This window comes from Ambystoma mexicanum, chromosome 13 (assembly GCF_040938575.1).
Source record: "Ambystoma mexicanum isolate Mex_15411 chromosome 13, UKY_AmexF1_1, whole genome shotgun sequence".
Lineage (NCBI taxonomy): Eukaryota > Metazoa > Chordata > Amphibia > Caudata > Ambystomatidae > Ambystoma > Ambystoma mexicanum.
This window is the reverse complement of record NC_090938.1, coordinates 343,316,427-343,336,061: the sequence shown is the minus strand read 5'-3', so window position 1 is coordinate 343,336,061 and position 19,635 is coordinate 343,316,427. Positions and strand designations below refer to the sequence as shown.

At 47.8% G+C, this 19,635-nt stretch overlaps 1 protein-coding gene across 1 annotated transcript in view; it reads right to left on the bottom strand.

The window, feature by feature from the left end:
- PRMT5 (protein arginine methyltransferase 5) overlaps positions 1 to 19,635 on the bottom strand; it is a 630,581-nt gene that overhangs the window by 327,149 nt on the left and 283,797 nt on the right. The window contains exon 4 of the mRNA XM_069633848.1: positions 5,929 to 6,063. Within this exon, the coding sequence (XP_069489949.1) occupies positions 5,929 to 6,063 (135 nt within the window). The remainder of the gene's footprint in view (positions 1 to 5,928; positions 6,064 to 19,635) is intronic.

Sequence of the window (19,635 nt, the reverse complement as noted above, 5' to 3'; positions counted from 1 at the left end):
GATCTGCAAACAAGAAGAGAAACACCGGCAAATATCTGATTTAAGAGTTATGGTAGGAGACAGCTTTGCACACAAACATGTAGGCACAAGGGAAAATAGGAATGGGTGCCTGCTCTAGTGAAGCAATACTCGGCCCAAATGTTGGTTCTTGATCAAATCCCACCCGCCCCCTCAAGCACCCAGGGAGAGGGTTCTAGCCTTGTCACACTATGCTTGTAGTTGGGTGAACTTTGCAAAGTCTGTGCTAGCTATTGATACTGGACTCTTGGTGAGTAAGAAATGGTGTGCTGGGTCTATGCGGAGAATTGATGGGGGGTTGGGGGGGGTAGAGTGATTTTTCATGTCTAGCCAGTAGCCTAAAACTGGATTTTGTGCACCGCGTCCACCTGTACATGTATATCAATCCATTGCTTAGCAGTTTCTGTATTTGACAAGTGCAATAAACACCAATCCTCTCTCTCCCAGTCTCAGCCTTACTGCTCAGTCACGCTGCCATGTGAGTCAAATTAAACAAAGTGTGTACCTGTGTAATCCACATAGGGTGGCTTACCAGTAGTTTTGAAAAACACTGCTAATCCAGAGCTGAAAGTTACCCTTTGCCAAGTTCCTGCTCTTAGGACTCCACTACAAGAAAGCTTTCATGGTGCAAGCTGATGTTAAAATAGGTGAGTTTTACCAGCTGTGTGAGAAGGGTAAGGAACACCCTTTATGTTCTATTAGCGATCCGATTAAAGGTAAGGAGCGGAGGTGGGCCACTGTGGAATTGATTCTCCAGAGTGTGGTATATGAGGAGGTTTAGACCCTACTTAATAGGGTCTACTTTCAAGAGTCAGACAGACCTTATACTCTTCAAGTAGCCGATACACATCGATTGATCGAATCTTAACTTGCTAAGGTGGTACATAAGCGTCCAAGGCTTCAACTTCACTATTGAGCATATGCTAGGAACAAAGAATGGCAATGCCGATAGCTTTCCAAAATGTAAAAACAAAACAAACAAAACAAAAGGTGTGCCTGGGCGCAGTCTTTAAGGGAGCAAGGACGCGTACATATCTGCTGGACCTTTTGGCTTCTCAATCTGTTCATCTGTCGGCTGATAGGCTGATGCCCCTTTGATGGTCAGCCACCATCTAACCAACAGCAAGACAGCATTTCAGGAAACTTGAGTGATTAGGGCCAACGGTCTAGGCGAGTAAGGCACAAAAGGGCTTTTGTGGTCGCTGGAGATTATGCAGGGGATCTAGGGTGGATGGCTTCATCAATGCTGGTTTCCTTAGCAGCAGTCCTTCAGCTATTCTATGCATCATTTTCCCTCTACAAAATCTTGTGGGCCCGTGGACAACCGCCAGAATGGCTCCAGACCCCCTCATACAAAGTCCAGGCTGGGAGCTAGCCCAGCCCAACAATGGGAAGGGTCTACACCATTCAAACCGGTCCAATTATAGACAGCCCACTATTTGCCTAGCAACAGACGTCCAAGAAGAAATTAGGATTGAGACCAGACGGCGCCCAATCACAGTTTCAATCAAAGCACTAACCGGAAAACCAAGACTTGGTTTTGTGAAAATGCATGCCCTTGCTTGGGGGTTTCTGGCCTAAGAGGGCAGGAAGCTGGCCAAAAAGCAAGTTGGCAAAACAACCGGAATTAAAACAGAAGCAGTCATTTTGAGTATATGGTCCCCAAAATGGCATCATGGTAAAAAGAAGACGGTGCATGGTAGTGCACCAGAACAAAATGTAAAACAAGGTCCACTGCCACCAGCCTGTCCTAAGTACATCAAAAAAGTATAGAAAATGTTGCCAGACAAAAAGAACAGACTAACACTCTTTTATACCAAGGAAAAACAAAGGAAAAACAATGGGAGAAAAAAAACTCCATGCGCAGCTAGCCATAGGGATGGACCAATCACACCCCTCCTTTAACCATGTGTTGACCAGGTTAGTTAAAATAAAACCACTCGCCAAAAAAGCAGCCACAAAACCAAACTGACAGATATTCCGGGGGTTCCATTGATATCACTTCTCTCCCACTGCATTGCTGCGCTCTGCCCCAACTTCCAGTGCTATGCGGATGACACTCCGCTCATTTTCAGGTTACCTTCAGCCACCTCTTCTCCCTCTCTCATCTCCGACCGTCTGCCATCCAGGTGTGGTGTGCCTCCAATGATCTCCACCTTAATGCTAGTAAGACCGAGATTCTCCTCATTCGCACACCCCCCCTCCCTCCTTTCCCATCACTCTCTGGCCAGCCTCTCTTGGCCCTCTCCCTGATCCCACTTGTGAGGCTAAAAACATCGGGGTCATCTTCAACTCCACACACTCCTTCTCTCCTCACATCTCTGACGTCTCTAAGAAGTCACACTACCAGCTGCACCTCAGAGGTATTCCTCCCTTCCTCTCCTTCCCCCAGAAGATCAAGGTCTCCAGAGCTCTGGTTCTCTCTAGGCTGGACCATTGCAACAGTCTCTTTCTAAATCTGCCTGCTTCTACTCTCCACCCTCTGCAACTCAACCAGAACAGGATTGCAAGACTTGTCCTTGGCCTCAAGCCCAGGTATCTTCTCTCCAGGAATGAAATCTCTCCATTGGCTGAGAGGATTAAGTTAAAAACCCTCTGCATTGTCCACAAGGCCTTCTGGGGCCTCAATACCTTCAACTCTCTCTTCCGAAATACCTGCCTTCGCGAGCTCTTCGCTCATCCGCTTCCAACTCCCTCAGGGTCAGCCGCTTCTCCAAGCAACGAGTTGGTGGTAGATCTTTCTTCGGCCGGGGCCTCCCTCTGGAACAGCCTCCCTGCCTTCCTGAAACTAATCTCCGGTTCCAGAAGCACCTCAAAACCTCTTTGCTTCTGCTTTTTTCCTCCTCTCCCCTGCTGACTTCCTGGCTGAAATTGCACTCGTTAACTGGCCCCTGGCCACCCTCTGATCTCGGGCCCAGGTCCCCTCCCCTGCCAGTCGCACACCTGCACTGCCTTCCTGGCAACCCCCGCTCTTGGGGACTGTTTCTGTATCCCTACAGTCCCACTACCAGCATATGACACCCAATGTCTGCACTTACCCTTGCACTTGCCACCTGCTGGCCGTATTTTATTTATTGCATATTTATTTCCAATATCCCATGTACCGCAATGTCCCCCCTCTCCCCCCCCCGCACTTTCCCATTTCCCCCTTCCCATGCCCTTGCGCGCTCTTAATGACACCTGGCCTAGTATGATAGTTGTCCGTCCACCCTCTGTTCCCTTTCCTTTACCTCGTTGCGCCTTGATTGTGCATAGACACGTTATAAATGCCATATCATATCAATATGCGGAAAAGCTGCACAAATGTAACATTTCTCCAACAGTTCCCAGTACGGAAAACCCACGGTTCAGCAAGCTGTGCTATACTAGAATTGCAAAGACAAGTGGAGCCCAAAAAACCAGACAAGAGAAGGCTTGCACAGGGAAACCGGGCACTTAATATACCTTGAGAGAACATCTGTATCTCAAGGGACCCAACCTATCCGTCTCTTACAAGGCTTATAACAAAGCCGTCATTGATAGATCAAGGCGAAACATTGTGTCAGAAGAATAATTTGGTCTATAGAACCTCTACCTGTTCCATTCCCTGCTATTCTAGCAATTCACACAATTTCACCAAGGAACCTCTAACACACAGCACCTCGGTTTACTGTGGTAATCCACGCAGTTCCATAACACACCTACCTACTGCATTTTGTAAGGGAGGCATGGTATCAGAAGTAGACACTAACAAAAGAGTTGCAAGTTTCAAAACCTTTGTTAAATTCAAGGGGTTTGGAAAAACTGTCCCGCCCTATAACTAAGATGGGAGTAATCGCGACCATCAAATAATAAACAGTCCTAGTCAGTCTTAGTCAAACAATAAAGGCCTAAACTAACAAAAATCCCAATGCCTGCCCTCACTCCAATGTGATATAGGGTTATGTATCTACAAAAGGAAAATCAGAAGTGAAATGAAATGTCAGAATGGCAATATAAATCAGTATTAATTCTCGGCCCCACGTTGTACAGCACTAGGTTAGGTGCAACACTTGATGGATGAACACACTTTGGCTTGCAAACACAGTTAGGCGGCTGGTTCTGCACTCCAGAGCCTTCTTGGCCATTCAAGTCCAAGTCACACGTTCACAGGTTTAACCTTTTGGGTTCCTCTCACCCAAGTCCAGGTCATCATTCAAGGTCCTGCACAGTTCAACAAAAAGTTTGAAAGTATAGTATTTGATCACAGTTCACTATAGGTTGCCCTCAACTGGGCTCAAACTACCTTTTGGATTTTGATTTCGCTGTCTAAGACTTTCAAAATTGGGAGGATTTTGTCTCTCACATCCACTTCTACCCTCTTTCCTTTCTTTACTTCCACTGTACATATTTTCCTTCAGTTCCAATGTCTTTTGGAAAATGTACTGGTTACGTTTTACTTGCTTTTCAAACTGGTCTCCCTCAGTCGGGCTCGGGCCCTCCTTTCACTTTCACACAAGTTCAACAGTTTGTGAGCTTTTCACATAACACTCATCTCTTGCTTACCGCTGCCTCTACAGCTTGAAAACGTTTCACAGAGACTTGGTTGGGCAATCTCACTTTGCCGGACCATTCTGCTACTTTGAATTTCGTAGTCACAGTTCTTAGCCGGTCAAGTGGCACAGCGAGTAGAGCGCTCGCTTTGACACCCGTGCAGAGCTTGCTAACGCAGGTTCGAATCCCGGCAAGGCCAAACTCAGCCTTTCATCCTTCCGAGGTCGATAAATGAGCACCACACACCGTGGGTAATAATAAGCAGCGCTCAGATACCTGAGGGTTCGTAGCGCTATATAAATGCCAGATTATTATTATTAATAATGGCTTCACTTTCTCTCAGAACCTTCATCCCTCGGATACTGTCACAAGCATTTCAATTAAACAGATCAGGCTTTCTTTGCTTCCTTTAACTCATTGGTCATGGAAAGATGCTTTCCGTCTTTCACGCCTTTGATGCTAGGAGTCAAGGTTCTTACCACTGCCTCTTCCGTACCTCCCCAACTCTGCCGTTCACCCACAGGGTGGCTGGTAACCTTGTAGCACTCAGAACACTCTTTCTCCCTTCCAGCTGGGCTGTCGTGCTCAATCCTCAGGGCTTTTCGGAAATAACAGCTTCCTGCCCCTTCTGATGAACCCATCCGTTTGTCCCTCTCCTTCGCCATAGCTCAGGAGGGACTGCTCCTTATTGTACACCACCTTACTCAAAGTGTGTCTCACTCTTCCACCTTTTAAACATGTGGTGAGAGTTAATAGATATTCAGTGTGCATGATTAAAGTCAAGTGCCTGACCCTGCCTGATTTTGTTAGAGGGACATGTCCAATGTATTGCATGGGTGGTAATACTTTCAGCCGTAGACAACCCGTTCCTCAGCTTAGTGTTTTTGTGTAGGAAGTTGGGGTGGGGGGGGTGGAGTCTTGGAAGATGGTATATCCCATAAAATAGGATTTTTGGGGGAATTGGAAAGGGGGGGTGGGGAGAGGGCAAGATACTGCGTCTCGCCATAGGGTGTCCCTCTCCCATACCCTGAGGACCCCTGACCCAGGTGATCCTCCTGCATTGGTCCACCCCCAGGGTCTGGATCCAAAGGTGATGGCCATGCCCTGGCCCCCTCAGCAAGGGATCCCAAGAGTCTGGGCAGTGAAAATTTCCCATTCTACTACAACAATGTATTCTGCTGCAATTATGCAACTCAACTCGACTATGTCCTTTGCTAAAACAGTAAGCAAAAAACATCTCTGCCAAGAAACTTCTAGACTGTGCCATCTGGTAGCCCTGTAGTCAACAATACCCACAAAATGAATAATTACACCCGTTTCAGCATGCGAGCATGCTAAACTAAATTCCCTGCCTTGCCTCCCCCCTTCGACCCTCCATTAGTATCCAACACTACATACCATGGATGAGTGATGCCCCCCATGAATGTGGTTGATGAGGATTCGGGCCAAGTTGCTGTTGTTGCCATGCGAGAGTGAGATCATGAAGGCTGGTAGACCGAGGTAGGCAGAGAAGTTCAGTTCCTGGATCAAGGCCTGTAGAGAGAAAACAGAAGAGATTTGAGAAGGGGAGTCAAATGAAAGTTCTATGCTAAGGAACTGGTCATATTGTAATCGGGTCTAGATCCTATGACTGATTAGGGCCGATATGAGAGGTAGGTAGTCAGTGCAAAAAGTGAATCCAATATGCAAAACATTTCCAATTGCGAGAAAACCCTGGCTGGTTCGAGTGGCTATGCCCTCAAAATCTCAGTGTCTGGACCAGAATACCCAAGCTTTCAAGATCAACATTTTTTTAAATATAAACTTCCTTAGCAGAAAGGTTAAGTTACTTACCAGTAACTATTGTTCTCCAGCATGGGTCTGGCAAGGATTCACATGCTCATGAATATTTCCAGTCAGGCTGGGAATCCTCGGTAAAAGAAAAATGTTTCACTTTCATTTTAAAACTGTATTTCTCCTCTAAGCCAATCACTGTCCTCTGGGACATACTGCCCCCAAACAATGACAGACCTATCCCTAAGCCCCTCCTCTGGCAGCAATCTTCAGATTTGGTAAGCACATAAAGTGGCAGTATGACTAAGAGCAGCAGAGGGGCCAGAGGGAGGGTACGCATGTGAATCCATGCTGGTAGACCCCTTGCTGGAGAACAATAGTTACAGGTAAGTAACTTAAACCTTCTCCAGCATGGGTTCTGGCATGGATTCACATGCTCATGAATAACTAATACACAGCAGTACACATTACACAGCCATGGGAGGTGGCAAGGCTCAACAATTATCACTTACCCCTGGAACAGCCACACCTCAAGCGACCAGGTTCCGTAGCACTGCCTGGTGGACTCTGGACTCCTCCCTGGAATCCCAGTCGACACAGTAGAACTTTGTCAAGGTATGCGTGGACCTCAGCGTTGCAGCCCTGCAGATGTTGAACGGGGGCACACCAGAAAGGAACGCAGTCGTCGCAGCAATCGCTCTGATGGAGTTGGCTTTCGGACGGCCTGCCAGAGGCCAGTTCGCCAGCCGATGACAGTGCATGATGCAGCCGGAGAGCCATCTTGAGATGAAGCCTTGGACAAGGCCTGCCCATGGTTCACAGGTCCAAAGTTCCAAACAATTGAGAAGTCTTCCGAAAACTTTGTGTACGTCACGTAGAGCTTCAAGGCACAAGCAACGTCCCGCGAATGCAAGGCCCTCTCTGCCAGCAACAAAGGTTTCAGGAAGAAACCAGCAATACCAAAGGCTCGTTTAGGTGGAATTACGACGGAACCTTCGGCATGAAAGTGGGGCGTGTAAGCCGTACCACCCTTGATTCGTGGAAAATCAGATACGGCTGCATGCAGGATAAGGCCTGCATCTCAACCACATGTCTGGCTGAGGTGATGGCCACAAAGATTGCTGTCATCCAAAAGAGAAGCTTGAGTGGGGCTTGATGCATAGGTTCTAAAGGTGCCCCTCCCCCCTAATGAGTCTTGTCTGGACCACATTTAGATCCCATGAAGGGGCAGGTGGCTTCACCGGAGGGAAAGATTGAAAAAGCCACATGAGGACCTTCTTGAAGAGTCTGTGGGACCACAGCGAGGATCTACCCGGGGATCTATTGTAGCGTGAGATGGCCGCCAGGTGCACCTTGATGGTAGTGTAAGCCAGTCCAGCTTTTGCTAAGGGCAGCAAGTACGGAAGAATCTGACTCTTTGGACGGGTAATCTTCTACGACTGGCACCATGTAGAAAAAATGCTTGCACTTATGGCTGTAGCCAGTGGTCCATATAAGTTTTTGAGGTGTGAGTATTTTACTCTCCATTTTTAAACTTTGAGTGTAAATGTCATTTTAAGAGAGTAAAAATGACTTTTCTCCTGCGCAAGAGCGTAAAATGTATGCGACATCCAGCCGACGTGTGAAAAAACTGTATGGAAATCATTACTATGCGGTAGCTTTCTGCATTGTGACAGAATACACCTTTCATGATTTCTGGCCATTTGATCTCGCCTGTATATATTTAAAATGTTGAAATCACAGAAACCTAGCCAATTACATAGTAAAGCATACATGAATTTGTATTGTGTTTTGAGATTCGATAGCAGTATGGTCTTTTGATGTTTAATGAAAGTCCTCATTTCCTAGAGCTATTACTATCTAATGGTATGCCAATGTTACGATACAACAGTGCAGAGAGGCAAGGACTCCATGCTAAATTCTATATCTAATCTAGTGGTCAAATGGTTATTTATATAGCTCTTTTGGCAAAGCGCTGAACATAGAACATATTTATCACAATTACCACCAAACCAAAGTCGGTACTCCTTTATCGACCTCGAAAGGATGAAAGGCTGAGTTGGACTTGCCAGGATTCGAACCCACAGATCACGCAGAGATTGCAGCAACGAGTGCTCAACCGGCTAACATCCTCCAGTGGTTGGTTAACAGTATCGACTGAGGTATAATGATCACAGTACCTAGATGTATGACAAACCATTTATGAAGCGTTACATAAAGTTAAATACCTATCTGGATTATCACAGGGACAGGTTTTGCTGAGTTTCTATTCCAATTACCAATGTAACTTCCATTTGTTTGTTTCTGAACAGTGCTTGCACTTTGAGAGTCAGGTATTGGATATTTTATTTGTAGCATTGAAGATTTGAGAGCTTATAACACCTGTGATCAGTGTAATGACAATTACTCACCCTTGAGCAAAGACTCTGCTGCCACTGACCATTTATAGTAATGTACCCCATTGACTGCAAGGTTGAATGGATGTAAACTAGAATCTTCATAGTCATCATTTTACACACTTTTTGTAATTAGACTAAATTAAATTAAAAGTGGAAAACCGGAACTCTGAAAAATACAATTGTGCAATACTGGTTTGCTTTCACTGGAAAAAAAACATGACTTATTAAAAAAAATAAAAGAATTATCTTAATTGCAATTTAGTTTTCAATTTAATTATATAATCCTAAATTTCTAGGAAAACATGCACAGTGCTTCTAAAGATGAATGGAAAGAAGCTATTCCTTTTATCAGTGTGCAGTTAATTTTTTTGAAAGGCTTCAGAGAAATACATTGTTTCAGACGTGGCTTGCAATTACATCCACGTAGATAAAAATCACAAGAAGCCTTGTTTCTGTCAAGTAACCCGACCTTTGCACAGCCCTCTGCTCTAAACCTGTGTTTAAATGTACCCAGGAAAATAATAAAGCTGGCGTATTTACAAGATTTTCATGCGTAAAAATGCCTAGTACTTGCCTCATCTGGATCCCTGGCTGCAGCACTTTAGAGTCTATGACACCCTGGCTTTGGCGAGAACCTCCCTGCAGTCCACTGCCAACTCATAATCTCCAAATTAGGGCTGCAGGAGCCATGCTCTTAGGTTCAGAGATCCGGAAGTACCGGCAACTTCACTGAGGGACACACTGACAGGCTGAGTAGGTCCGGATACCAAAATGGCCTCACCCACGCCAGAGCGATGAGCATCATCTTGTAGACACAGTGTGTTGATCACACGTAGCAGGAGAGGAACCGGGGAAAGATGTAATGACACAAACCTTCCCACAGGAAGGAGAACTCGTTCCCCATGCTCCTCGGTTGGTGAACCTGCTGGCAAACCTTTGGAATTTTGAGTTCATAGCCGTGGAAAAAAAGTATAGATCAGGGGTCTGTCACATTTGACGAACAGACGGCCCATCTGATCCCAATGAAGTTCCCACTCGTGGCAGGAGCGCAGCTCCCTGCTGAGGGAGTCGGCGATGTGTTCTCGATGCCTGCCAGGTGGAACGGGACGAGGAACATCCCCTGTCCGATGGCCCAATCCCCAGTACCGAGCTTCCTTGTAGAGCACTGGGGATAGAGTGCTCCCTTGTTTCCTGATGTAGAACATGGTGGTGTTGTCCATGAAGATACTCACTGCCTCGCCTCTCAGACTGTAGTAAAAGACTAGTAAATCTGGGATGTCGATGTGCGGATCCTTCTCCGGAAGCCACAGACCTCTGGCGTGTAGATGTTCAGTGTGGGCTCCCCAACCTCCGAGAGAGGTGTCAGTGGTGACCATCTCCTGGACATCATGCCCAGCAAAGACTTGATGGCCCGAACTGTGGCTGTCTTGGCCAATGACAGTTGCAGCCTCTCCCTTGAATGGCTGCTAGCCTCTCCTCCGAGGGGGATGCCAGGCAAGCCACTGTGTTGAGTCTGGCACTGAGTAGCAGTGCGTTCTGCGATGGCATTAAGCAGGACTTTGGATAGTTCACAGAGCACGCCAGTTCTGTCAGTAACTGGACGGTCTCCTTTGTGTGCTCGTCGGCTAGTTCCGGGGAGTGGGCTCGTATCAGCCCACGGTCCAGGTACGGGTATACAGGTGGGCCGCCACCGGGGCCAGTCATTTTGTGAACACCCTTGGGGCCAACGTTAGGCCGAAAGGTAAGGTCTTGAACTGGTAGTGTTGGACTTGTACCGCAAACCGTAGGAACTTCCAATGTTTCCTGTGGATGTACGCATCCTCTAGATTCAACGTCAAGAAATCCCCTTCCTCCAATTGGCCGAGCATGTGTTGCAACATGACCATCCTGAATTTTTGGGCTTAAGTACTAGTTTAGACGGCACTGGTCGAGGACGGGCATCCAACCCCCGGTCTTCTTTCTAACCAGAAAGTATCTGGAATAGACTTTAGAGCTCTGTAGTCGTTGGGGAATCTATTGCCCCTTTCCGTAACATGGCTCGTACTTCCAGGAGCTGAGGGATGGGCTACTCCTGATGGGCAACAAGTGGAATACGAGGGCACCTGCGTTGGAACTCCAAGGTGTGTTCTGGGCGAAAGCATCCAGCACTCATCTGTCGGTGATCATCTTCCACTGGCTGATAAACTTAGTCAGCCGGCCTCCCACCTGGGTGCACGAGTGGGAGCCCGACGTCTTGGCTGGTTCAGGCTTGCTTTGGCGCTGGCACCCTGCGGGCGACATCGCTGCTTACCTCTGCTAACTTAGGTCTGGAAGCAACCCCTGCAGGCTTCCTGCGTGGAGGATCATGGAGGTTGCCTGTATGATGTGGAGTATCCCTTGGATGATCTGCTTGATTTTCCTCTGGAGGAGCAAAAAGACGAACAATGCTGCTGTAGAGCACCAAGGGAACGTGCCGTCTCCGTCTTTATGGTTTAATGGGATTCATTGACCGCCTTCTCGAACTGATTTGTGCTGAAGGGCATGTCCAGCACCTTCGCATGAAAGTCCTGCGAAAACTTGCAGCCTTCAACCATACCTGCCAAAGGCAGACTCCATTTCCCATCTGCCGGAAGACCATGTCGACGATGTCCACTGCCACTGTAATGGCATGTTCCGACACCACCTCCCCTACTTGAAAGAGGGCAAGAGCCTCAATTTTCTTGTCGTCCAGGAGGAATTCCAGGATAAGGCATGCTTGTACCAAAGCTCCCGGCCGTATTGGGCCAAGATAGCAAGACATTAGCCGCCTTGATCGTGGATGCCCCTGTGTATCTGACTCCCATGGCATCCATCTTCTTCCCCTCGTCGTCTGTGGAATCTGATAATGCAGAAGCCAGGCTGGCCGAAAGTTTCCTTGTGGCAGCCGACACCACAGAGTCCAGTGACGGTTGTGACCATAAGCAGTCGGGCGCAGAGTCCGGCACCCTGTATTTCTTCTCCAACCTGTTTTGTTTGGAGGCGTGCATGGGTTCTTCATGAGGGCTAGGCCTTCCTCCCAAATGACGTCCAAAAAGGGAACCGCCATAATAGTCTTCCTCTTGAACTCTCGTTGCCGACATAGGAAGCTTGGTTTCCACAGGCACCAGCTGGAACAGCGGGGAGGACCTGGAGATCAATTGGTACGATCCCACCTCTAACTGTTAGAGAGAATATGAGGGGCTTGGGACGAAGGCCTCATCTTCGTCGGTTTCCATGACCATCTCTGTATCAATGTCCGTGTGTATTCGGGTCCCGACGTGGTGGTGTCGGTGTGATGCTTGAAATATCCTTGTCCTTTACTGGTTTTTTTATCATGTGTTCTGTCGTGTTTTCCACGCAGTAGTTCATGTGGGACTCCTGGCAGTTCAGCTCTTTTGGTTAGGTGTACAGACCCATGGGATATCCTTATGGCACCCATGGGTGGGGGTACAACCCAGTGCCCCTAGTGTATGTTTTTGGGCACAGCAGGGTACGGGCTTGTGGCAGCACTTCACAGGTGCCCTGAGCGTCCTCCATTTTGGGATGCCTAGGCCCCGTCATTGGAATCAGATTCCTGATGGAAACAAGATGGTCCCTGTGGCCTGTTGCCTTCCATCGACTGTTACCTTGGATTCCCGAAGTCCCGGGAGGCCCTGACTCTGTCCCTTCCCCCTGACTGGCTGTTGAGTGGAAGTTCCAAATAGGGTAGTGTGGGGAAGTGCCGACCAGACTGGCTGGAGCCTTCCCAACGACTATGTTGTGGGTATGCCTATGGGTGGGACTTGGGTGAATGGAGTGTGTGACGAATACACATTCTGTGTTCTGGATGTCTGGCATCTGCTGTTTGACACAATGACTGAGAAAGCCCTGCCCGAAACTGGTATGAATACAGTGTGTAGTGTTGAATGGTGTGGTACCGGCCCGAATCCACATTCTGTGTTGAGTGTCTGGATGGAGAAGAAAGCGTGAATGCACTGTGCGCCTGATTGCTGACTGACTGAATGCCCTTCTGAGTGATTGGTTGCCTGAGTGTGACCAAGCAGAATGAATGGGAGATCAACTAGTATATCTGGGGGCCTCTCACTGCTAGAAATCGTTCAGAAGCTGGAGTTGAAACAGACATTGAAACTGAAGCTTAACCTTGATGGCCTGCTGGAAGAGAAGTATTGCTGCTGCTCTACTTCGTCGATCTGAAAGCTGCTGTGTCTTCAAGAACTGATCCAGAGAGGACCTGCTTAGGCGCCCTCTTCCCAAGCTATGGAGGGACGATCGTGCACTGCTAACCTTCGCTGAAGCGCCCTGGAAGTCAGCCTACGAAAGACTGTCAGCCGGAGACGGGGACCACCGATGAGAAACGAAGAGAAGCACCGGACAGCGGTCCACCGTTGACCAGGGTTTGCAGGTTTTCTATAACCGCTGGAGGCCCGTAAAATTAGTTGCCCAGAAGCGGGGACTGCTTGACGTTGTGCCGTTGACGACCGGAGCAGCAACGCTCCATTGATTAAGACATTCGATTCCCAGACGCGCTCGTCCGCATCGCCGACCGCCTTATCCCGCCGGAGAAGGCCAGGCCTTCGTCGCGCCGAGGAGCATCCTCCGGTGGGTTTCCCGCCACCCAAAGACTGTAGAGACGCCAGACGACTCAACGCCCTTGCAGGGCCACAGTTCTTCAAACTCTTTTGCGTTCCTAAACTATCGGCATTGAGGTGCCCCGCACGCCTCTTCCTTGCAGGACGTCTTCGACTCGTCAACGAGCACCGCCAGGACCAAAGCTGCTGCTTCGACGCCACCAAACCTTTCGAGGATCATCGACGCCAAGTTCACCATCTTCGAGGCCCATCAACAATCCGTGGCTCCGGCTTTAAAGGGAGTCACTCAAGAAAGATCCATTGACGCCTCCTCGAGGAACTCTGCTATTCCAGGTACTTTGGGGTGGTAGAAACACTTTAGAAGGAAATAAGAATCATTGAACAATATATGGACTGGGCTTGAAGTGTATCTTTATTTTACAGGTTGCCCAGGTTGGGGGGGGGGGGGGGGTTAGGGGGATCTCCACACAGAACTGTCTAGCTGTAGGGGCCAGTATTCTGCCAGTTGTTCTAACCAACTGCTTTCCTCCTATGTCTATTGTTGCTTACCTTAATTGATTTGTGTGACATTTTACCAGAGTACAGTTGATGCACTTTAATGAAATCTGATAATTGTGGTACCACTTAGAACTGTATATATTTGCCATTGTAGATTAACTGAGCACAAAGTGAGTTATTGTGATTGTGTATATAACCTTGAACCTTAATTATATAAAGACTATTTTCACTAATACACTGTGTGGACATTCCTTTGTGGGTGCTTGGGGACTACACTGTACTTTAGAACCAGCCCGCATCACCTCCTGAGAAGCTAGGCCTAGATTACTCGACCTGCGCTACCCTATAGAGAATCTTAGCTGGGGTCCTATGTGCCTCTCTGCCATATAGAGAGCAGGAGCACAGACACACCCCACTAGTCTTTGCAGTCAGATGACGCTTCCTCTTCTTACAGAGGCTAGTCAGGGGCCTGCGGTACCCCAGGTGCCGGGGGCAGCCTCTGCTGGATCTTGCTGTGGTTTTATTTAACCAGTTCTGACTGAGGGGGAAGTAAAGCCTTTAGATTCACTTGCCTTTGGTTCATTTATTATAGGGAAACTCATCAGTCCTTCAGACTATCAGTACTGGGAAACGGTTTCCCTTTTATCATTTACATTTTTGTAACTTTGTACCACTTCACACAGCATCTTAAGAAGCAGTGCAATGGGGATATTTTTGTTTCACCCTAACTTTTACAGTTGTAATTTTTGGTTCCTTTTAAGTGTGTCTAAAGATAAGCTGGTGTGAGAAGACGTTTTATTTTATTTTACACAATGTTATTTCCTATGTGCACGTTCATGTTTAAACGTGGCTAGTCCCCTAAAATGGCCACGCCACAAGATTTTCACTTGTTCTTTGGCCATATTTTAGATTGGCTTTCTTCCTTCCTTGCCTGGTCAGGAAATCCCATATAAGGTCATGCACTTGCCCGGGAAAGCTGCTGCTTTCGCGGGCTAGTGCTGCCTTGGTGTGTGGCCCTGAGTGGGAAGGTCTAGTCCCATTCCACTTTTGTGGAGCCATAGTCCCTAGGTGTGAGGCATGAGTGAAACCAATAGTTGTCCCTGATTGGACAACTACTGCCTGTTTGAACGGTGCAGATCCTTTCAATTGGTGGGCTTGGACTCGCTTTCAGGGTGGATTCTGGATAAGAGCACTCCTACAGCCATTTCTTCAGATTAGTTTTGGAGCCAAGAATCCCTTGTGGTCGAAAAGCCGATTGAGGATCCTAAGAAGGCTCCTGAGGATGCCTGGCATACCTTCTTGTGTCTAGCCCAATGAATCCCTGTTTGATTACTTGATCTGCAAAGGCTCTGTTGGGTGCATTAAACACCTGGACTGGTGTGACCAACCAGTGTCAATGTGTTCGAGAATCCAGTCATCCTGAGCTTTCGGAAGAATCCCTGAAATACCCAGTGGAATGTCCAGCTCTCCAGTAGGCAACCTCGTCCGAACACTCGCCGTTCCACGTTTGCACCCAGACCTTTGGTGGTCACCTCCCAGCCTGAAGCGATCCTATCCTGGAAGAACTTCGGCAACCGCAACTGAAAGTACGCCTGCCATTGTCTGTGTTCGGTGGCAGTCGCTGGAAATCGCTTTCTCCCATCCTTTGAAATGTCCTGAAGAGTGCTGCTTTGTGAATCTTGCATTTCTTCATTGCCAACGGCTGCACTCTGCTCCTGGCCCAACTGTAGGAATCCTTGCACCCACAGGTCCTGGGCACCTCTAAACAGAACCAATGGCAGGAAATCCAACCTCCAGCAACCCCCAGTAGACTCAAATCTGGAAAAATCGGGAGTCAGGGGGGTAAGTAAATGCAAAGCATTTGTCTCCCCTGCTGTCCCCCATAGGATAAAATTGAAAACAAGTCTCTTTGTACCATGCCATTCAATTCCACTGCCTTGTGGTTGTTGAACCTGTATAGTAGCATCTGAAAGATGAGAACACATTTGACTAACCTAGTAAATTTGTTGCATCTCTTCTTTTTATCAATCACCAACACAAGTAATTTACCTGATACAGATACATTTTCAGGAGAAGCATTGTGGCTCCTGTGACATTTGGGCACAAGGCCCAATTATTTTAAAGATTGTACCCAACTTGGTTCCATCTTTACTACATCACTTACCTCCTTTGCCGATTTAGGTAATTGAATGCATTTTAAGACGCTATGCCTGTCCCCTTCTATCTAACATTTTTATCGCCCCGTTCTTTGACACCTTGGAACGCGAGGGAGTGTTTACCAACTACACCGACAACACCCAGTGTCTGGTCCCTTTGGCAGGCTCCCACGCTCTTGACGAGGAGGAACTCAACAGTATATTCTGTAGTAGAAGAGTGGATGATTGAAAATAACTTTGCCATTAACACGGATAAAATTGAATTAATGTTGGTTGGCACGCAATCTATGATCAAGAAGCTGGGACCACTCTACTCGGAATTTCACCTAAGCAATGTGATCAAACCACAGAGGAAAGTTAAAACCTTCGATGTAGTGTTTGTTCAGCACCTGGACATGAAAGCTCACATGAGAAGTCTGGTCTCCTCAGCGATCTACTTTATAAAATTACTTGCTCACTTGCGCCCTTTTATTTCCCAAGCAAACGCTGTGTCTGTAGCTAGAGCCATTATGGGATCGAAGCTCGACTATTGTGGCAGCCTTCTCATCGGGTCCAGCTAAGACGTTATTAACAGACTCCAAGTGGTGCAAAATGGGGCTGTTAGAATAGTGGTCGGATTCATCCGCAATCATGTATCTCAAGCAAGGAGGTCCTTGCATTGGCTCCCTGTAGCCTCTCAAATTCTCTTTCGGTTATTAACAATAACCTTGAAATTTAGACTAGGCTTAATGCCAAATTATCTACAAGTTTCGATTTCTAATAAATCAAATAACCGCCCCTCAGGTCTAGCTTTCAGAATTTAATGACCATTCCTAGAAGCAAGTCTAAGAAGATAGGAAAAGGAGCCTTCACCACGTCAGCCCCTGTGGCCTGGAACGCTCCAGATTTGCGGGATCAAGAACTGCTTACTAGTTTTAAGAAAAAACTGAACACTTGACTTTTCTCATACTCTAATAGGATCCCTCTCTTTTTTTTTGTTTCATGTTGTTGTCTGTCACATTAGCGCCCTAACGCCCATGGGTCCAAGGCTGCGCAATATAAATGTTGTAAAGTAAGTGTATTATTGAGTATTGTGTGATAGTATCACATGTTTGTTTCATTGTTTCATTGTTTTAGGGTGTAAGGCCTAGAATACATACATTGGTGTCTGAATTGAATTATTGTGTGCTTCAAAGTGTGGACTCTTTGTAGACCAATGACCAGACTTTCACTCTCCTGAGAGGAACCTTGACTGCTTACCATGTTTATCTGGATTGGGCTTTGGCTAACCTCAGAGTTGCACTGTTCATTATAACTAGCGTGGCATCCTAAAATCTGTCCATCAGATCAGATTCTAGAAATCTACCTTAACACCGTCTACTAGCTTTAGATTCAGAAACTGGGTGGAGTGGCAGTTTATGGGGGTGTTGTAGAGATTTGGGCTTGGGAACAATATCCGTCAGTGGGTAGCTTCTGTCTATGACAATCCCATGGCTAGAATAGTAGTAAATGGAATCTTTTCTGAGACATTCCAGCTATTTAGAAGAGTCTGGAATGTGAGATGGACAACTTTGTGAAGACTTATTAACAAATTACATTTTATTAGGAAATTAGCTTGGAAGAACGCCTCACTATCCCTACTGTGGAAAAGATAATCCTACCTAAAATAAACTAAAGCAAACACTAACAAAGGATGCCTGTCCCTCACACTTACAGATACAGCAAATAAACAAGGAAATTGATAGCAATTCTCAACAATTATTGAATTTTTAAAATCACCACAGTCTCTTTGCATTTTGGGCAAACACTCCTTCCCCACGTTCAAATGTGATTCTTTTTCATAGTTTAAGAAAAGAAAACCAGGAAATCCTGATTCACAATAAATTATAAGTTACTCACCGGTGTGACTAACGTACTCTTAGTCCCCTTTCCTCCATACTGCATGGGGCGTCCCTTCCTAGGGATGCGAGACAGAACCTTTTTCACCAGATAAAACCTTCTCCTTTAAATTTAGAGCAGTGCAGGGGTGCGGCCCTGGGAACATGCGCTGCCCTGACTCTGCCCCCCCCCCCCCCACCCGGCGCCACACCTCAACCACCATAAGACGCGTCGACAACATTGCCCAATAACAGTTTTATTGGGGGTTGGGGGGAGGTGGGACGTATGGAGGAAAGGGGATTAAGAGTATGTTAGTCACTACGGTGAGTCACTTATAATTACCCTTACGTCCCGCCCCTTGCATGGGCGATTACAACCGAGTGAAGCCCTAGGGTGGAGAGGAGACCCTCCTTAAGCAAATAGGTTTCGGGGAACCGCATGTCCAAAAGCTGCGTCTGATCTAGAGCCGGCGTCCAAACAGTCATGCTTGCAGAAAGCCAAAGGGGTGGCCCAGGTGGCCGCCCTACTTATAACTTGCCACGAGACCTGCCGCTGGAATGCAATGGTCGTGGCCTTGGCTCTGACCGCATGGGCGTGCATAGTCGCTGGAAGTGGCTTATGCTGCCACTCCTATGCTTCCGTGATGGCCGCAACCATCCATCATGCTATAGAGGCCTTGGATGCCTGGCCGAAGGTAACAGAGTGTCCGACTTGTGGAAGCCCTTGGTCCTGTACAAGTAGAATCTCAGGGCACTCCTGACCTCCAGGCTGTGCAGAGCCCTCAGAGCCTCCTCCTTAGGGTCGGCAAAGAACGTAGGCAGCACTTAGATGGAAAGCGGGAGCTACCTTAGGTAGGAACGCTGGGTGTGTCCGCAAGACTACCCTATCCTTGTGAAAAGTAGTACAAGGCTCTGAGGCGACTAGCACCTGGATTTCGCTGACTCTGCAAGCCGAAGTGAGGCCTACTGGCAAGGCCGTCAGAAATGGTGACCAGCCTGATGTCCGCAGACACCATTAGCTCAAACGATTTGTGCGCCAGGACACCCAACCCTACGTTGAGGTCTCACACCGGGTGTGGTCTATTGATGGGCGGGTAGAGTCTGGCAAGGCCCGTCAAATGCTTCTTGACCATCGGGTTGGAAGAGGAAAATCTTTTCCTCTGAATTTCTGTAGGCTCCTATGGCCGCCAAATACGTGCAGCAAGTTTCAACCTGCACACCAGTGAGCGAGGTGGGCAGAGAAGGAGAGCACGTTGTCCAGCGTACGTGCAAAGGGGGTCGATCTCCTTGGAGTCTGCCCAGTGACAGAACCTAGTCCACTTACTCTTATACTGGGTCCTGGTAGCCTTGCTCTTTCCACCCAGCACCCTGTATGATCTCTAGGTTAGCTTGCGAGAGGCGGAGGTGCCCTAGTGTGACCTGCTGTGAGGGCTAATTTCTGGGGGGAGTGGGGGGGGGAAGACCCTGCCCCCCCTGTTGCGCCAGAAGAGCTGCTGGGCCCATCAGAAGGTGGATGGGTTTTCTCTCCGAGAGGATGAGCAGCTCCGAGAACCATGGCCTTGCTGGCCACCATGGAGCTATCCGTATGACGCTGAGGAGGCAAGACTCATTTATCTTGCAAATCATCCTGTGGACCAGTGGTGTGGGCAGAAAGGCGTATGCGGTCATGCAGTTCCATTGAATCTGAAAAGTGTAGCCCAGGGAGCCGGGGCCCTGCCCATGCCATGACTTGAACTATTGGCACTTCGTTATCCCAGGAGGCAAAGAGATCCACTTGGGGAGGGGCCCCCTTTCCCCCATCTGCTGCAGATCTCCAGCAGCATCTGGTCCTTCAATT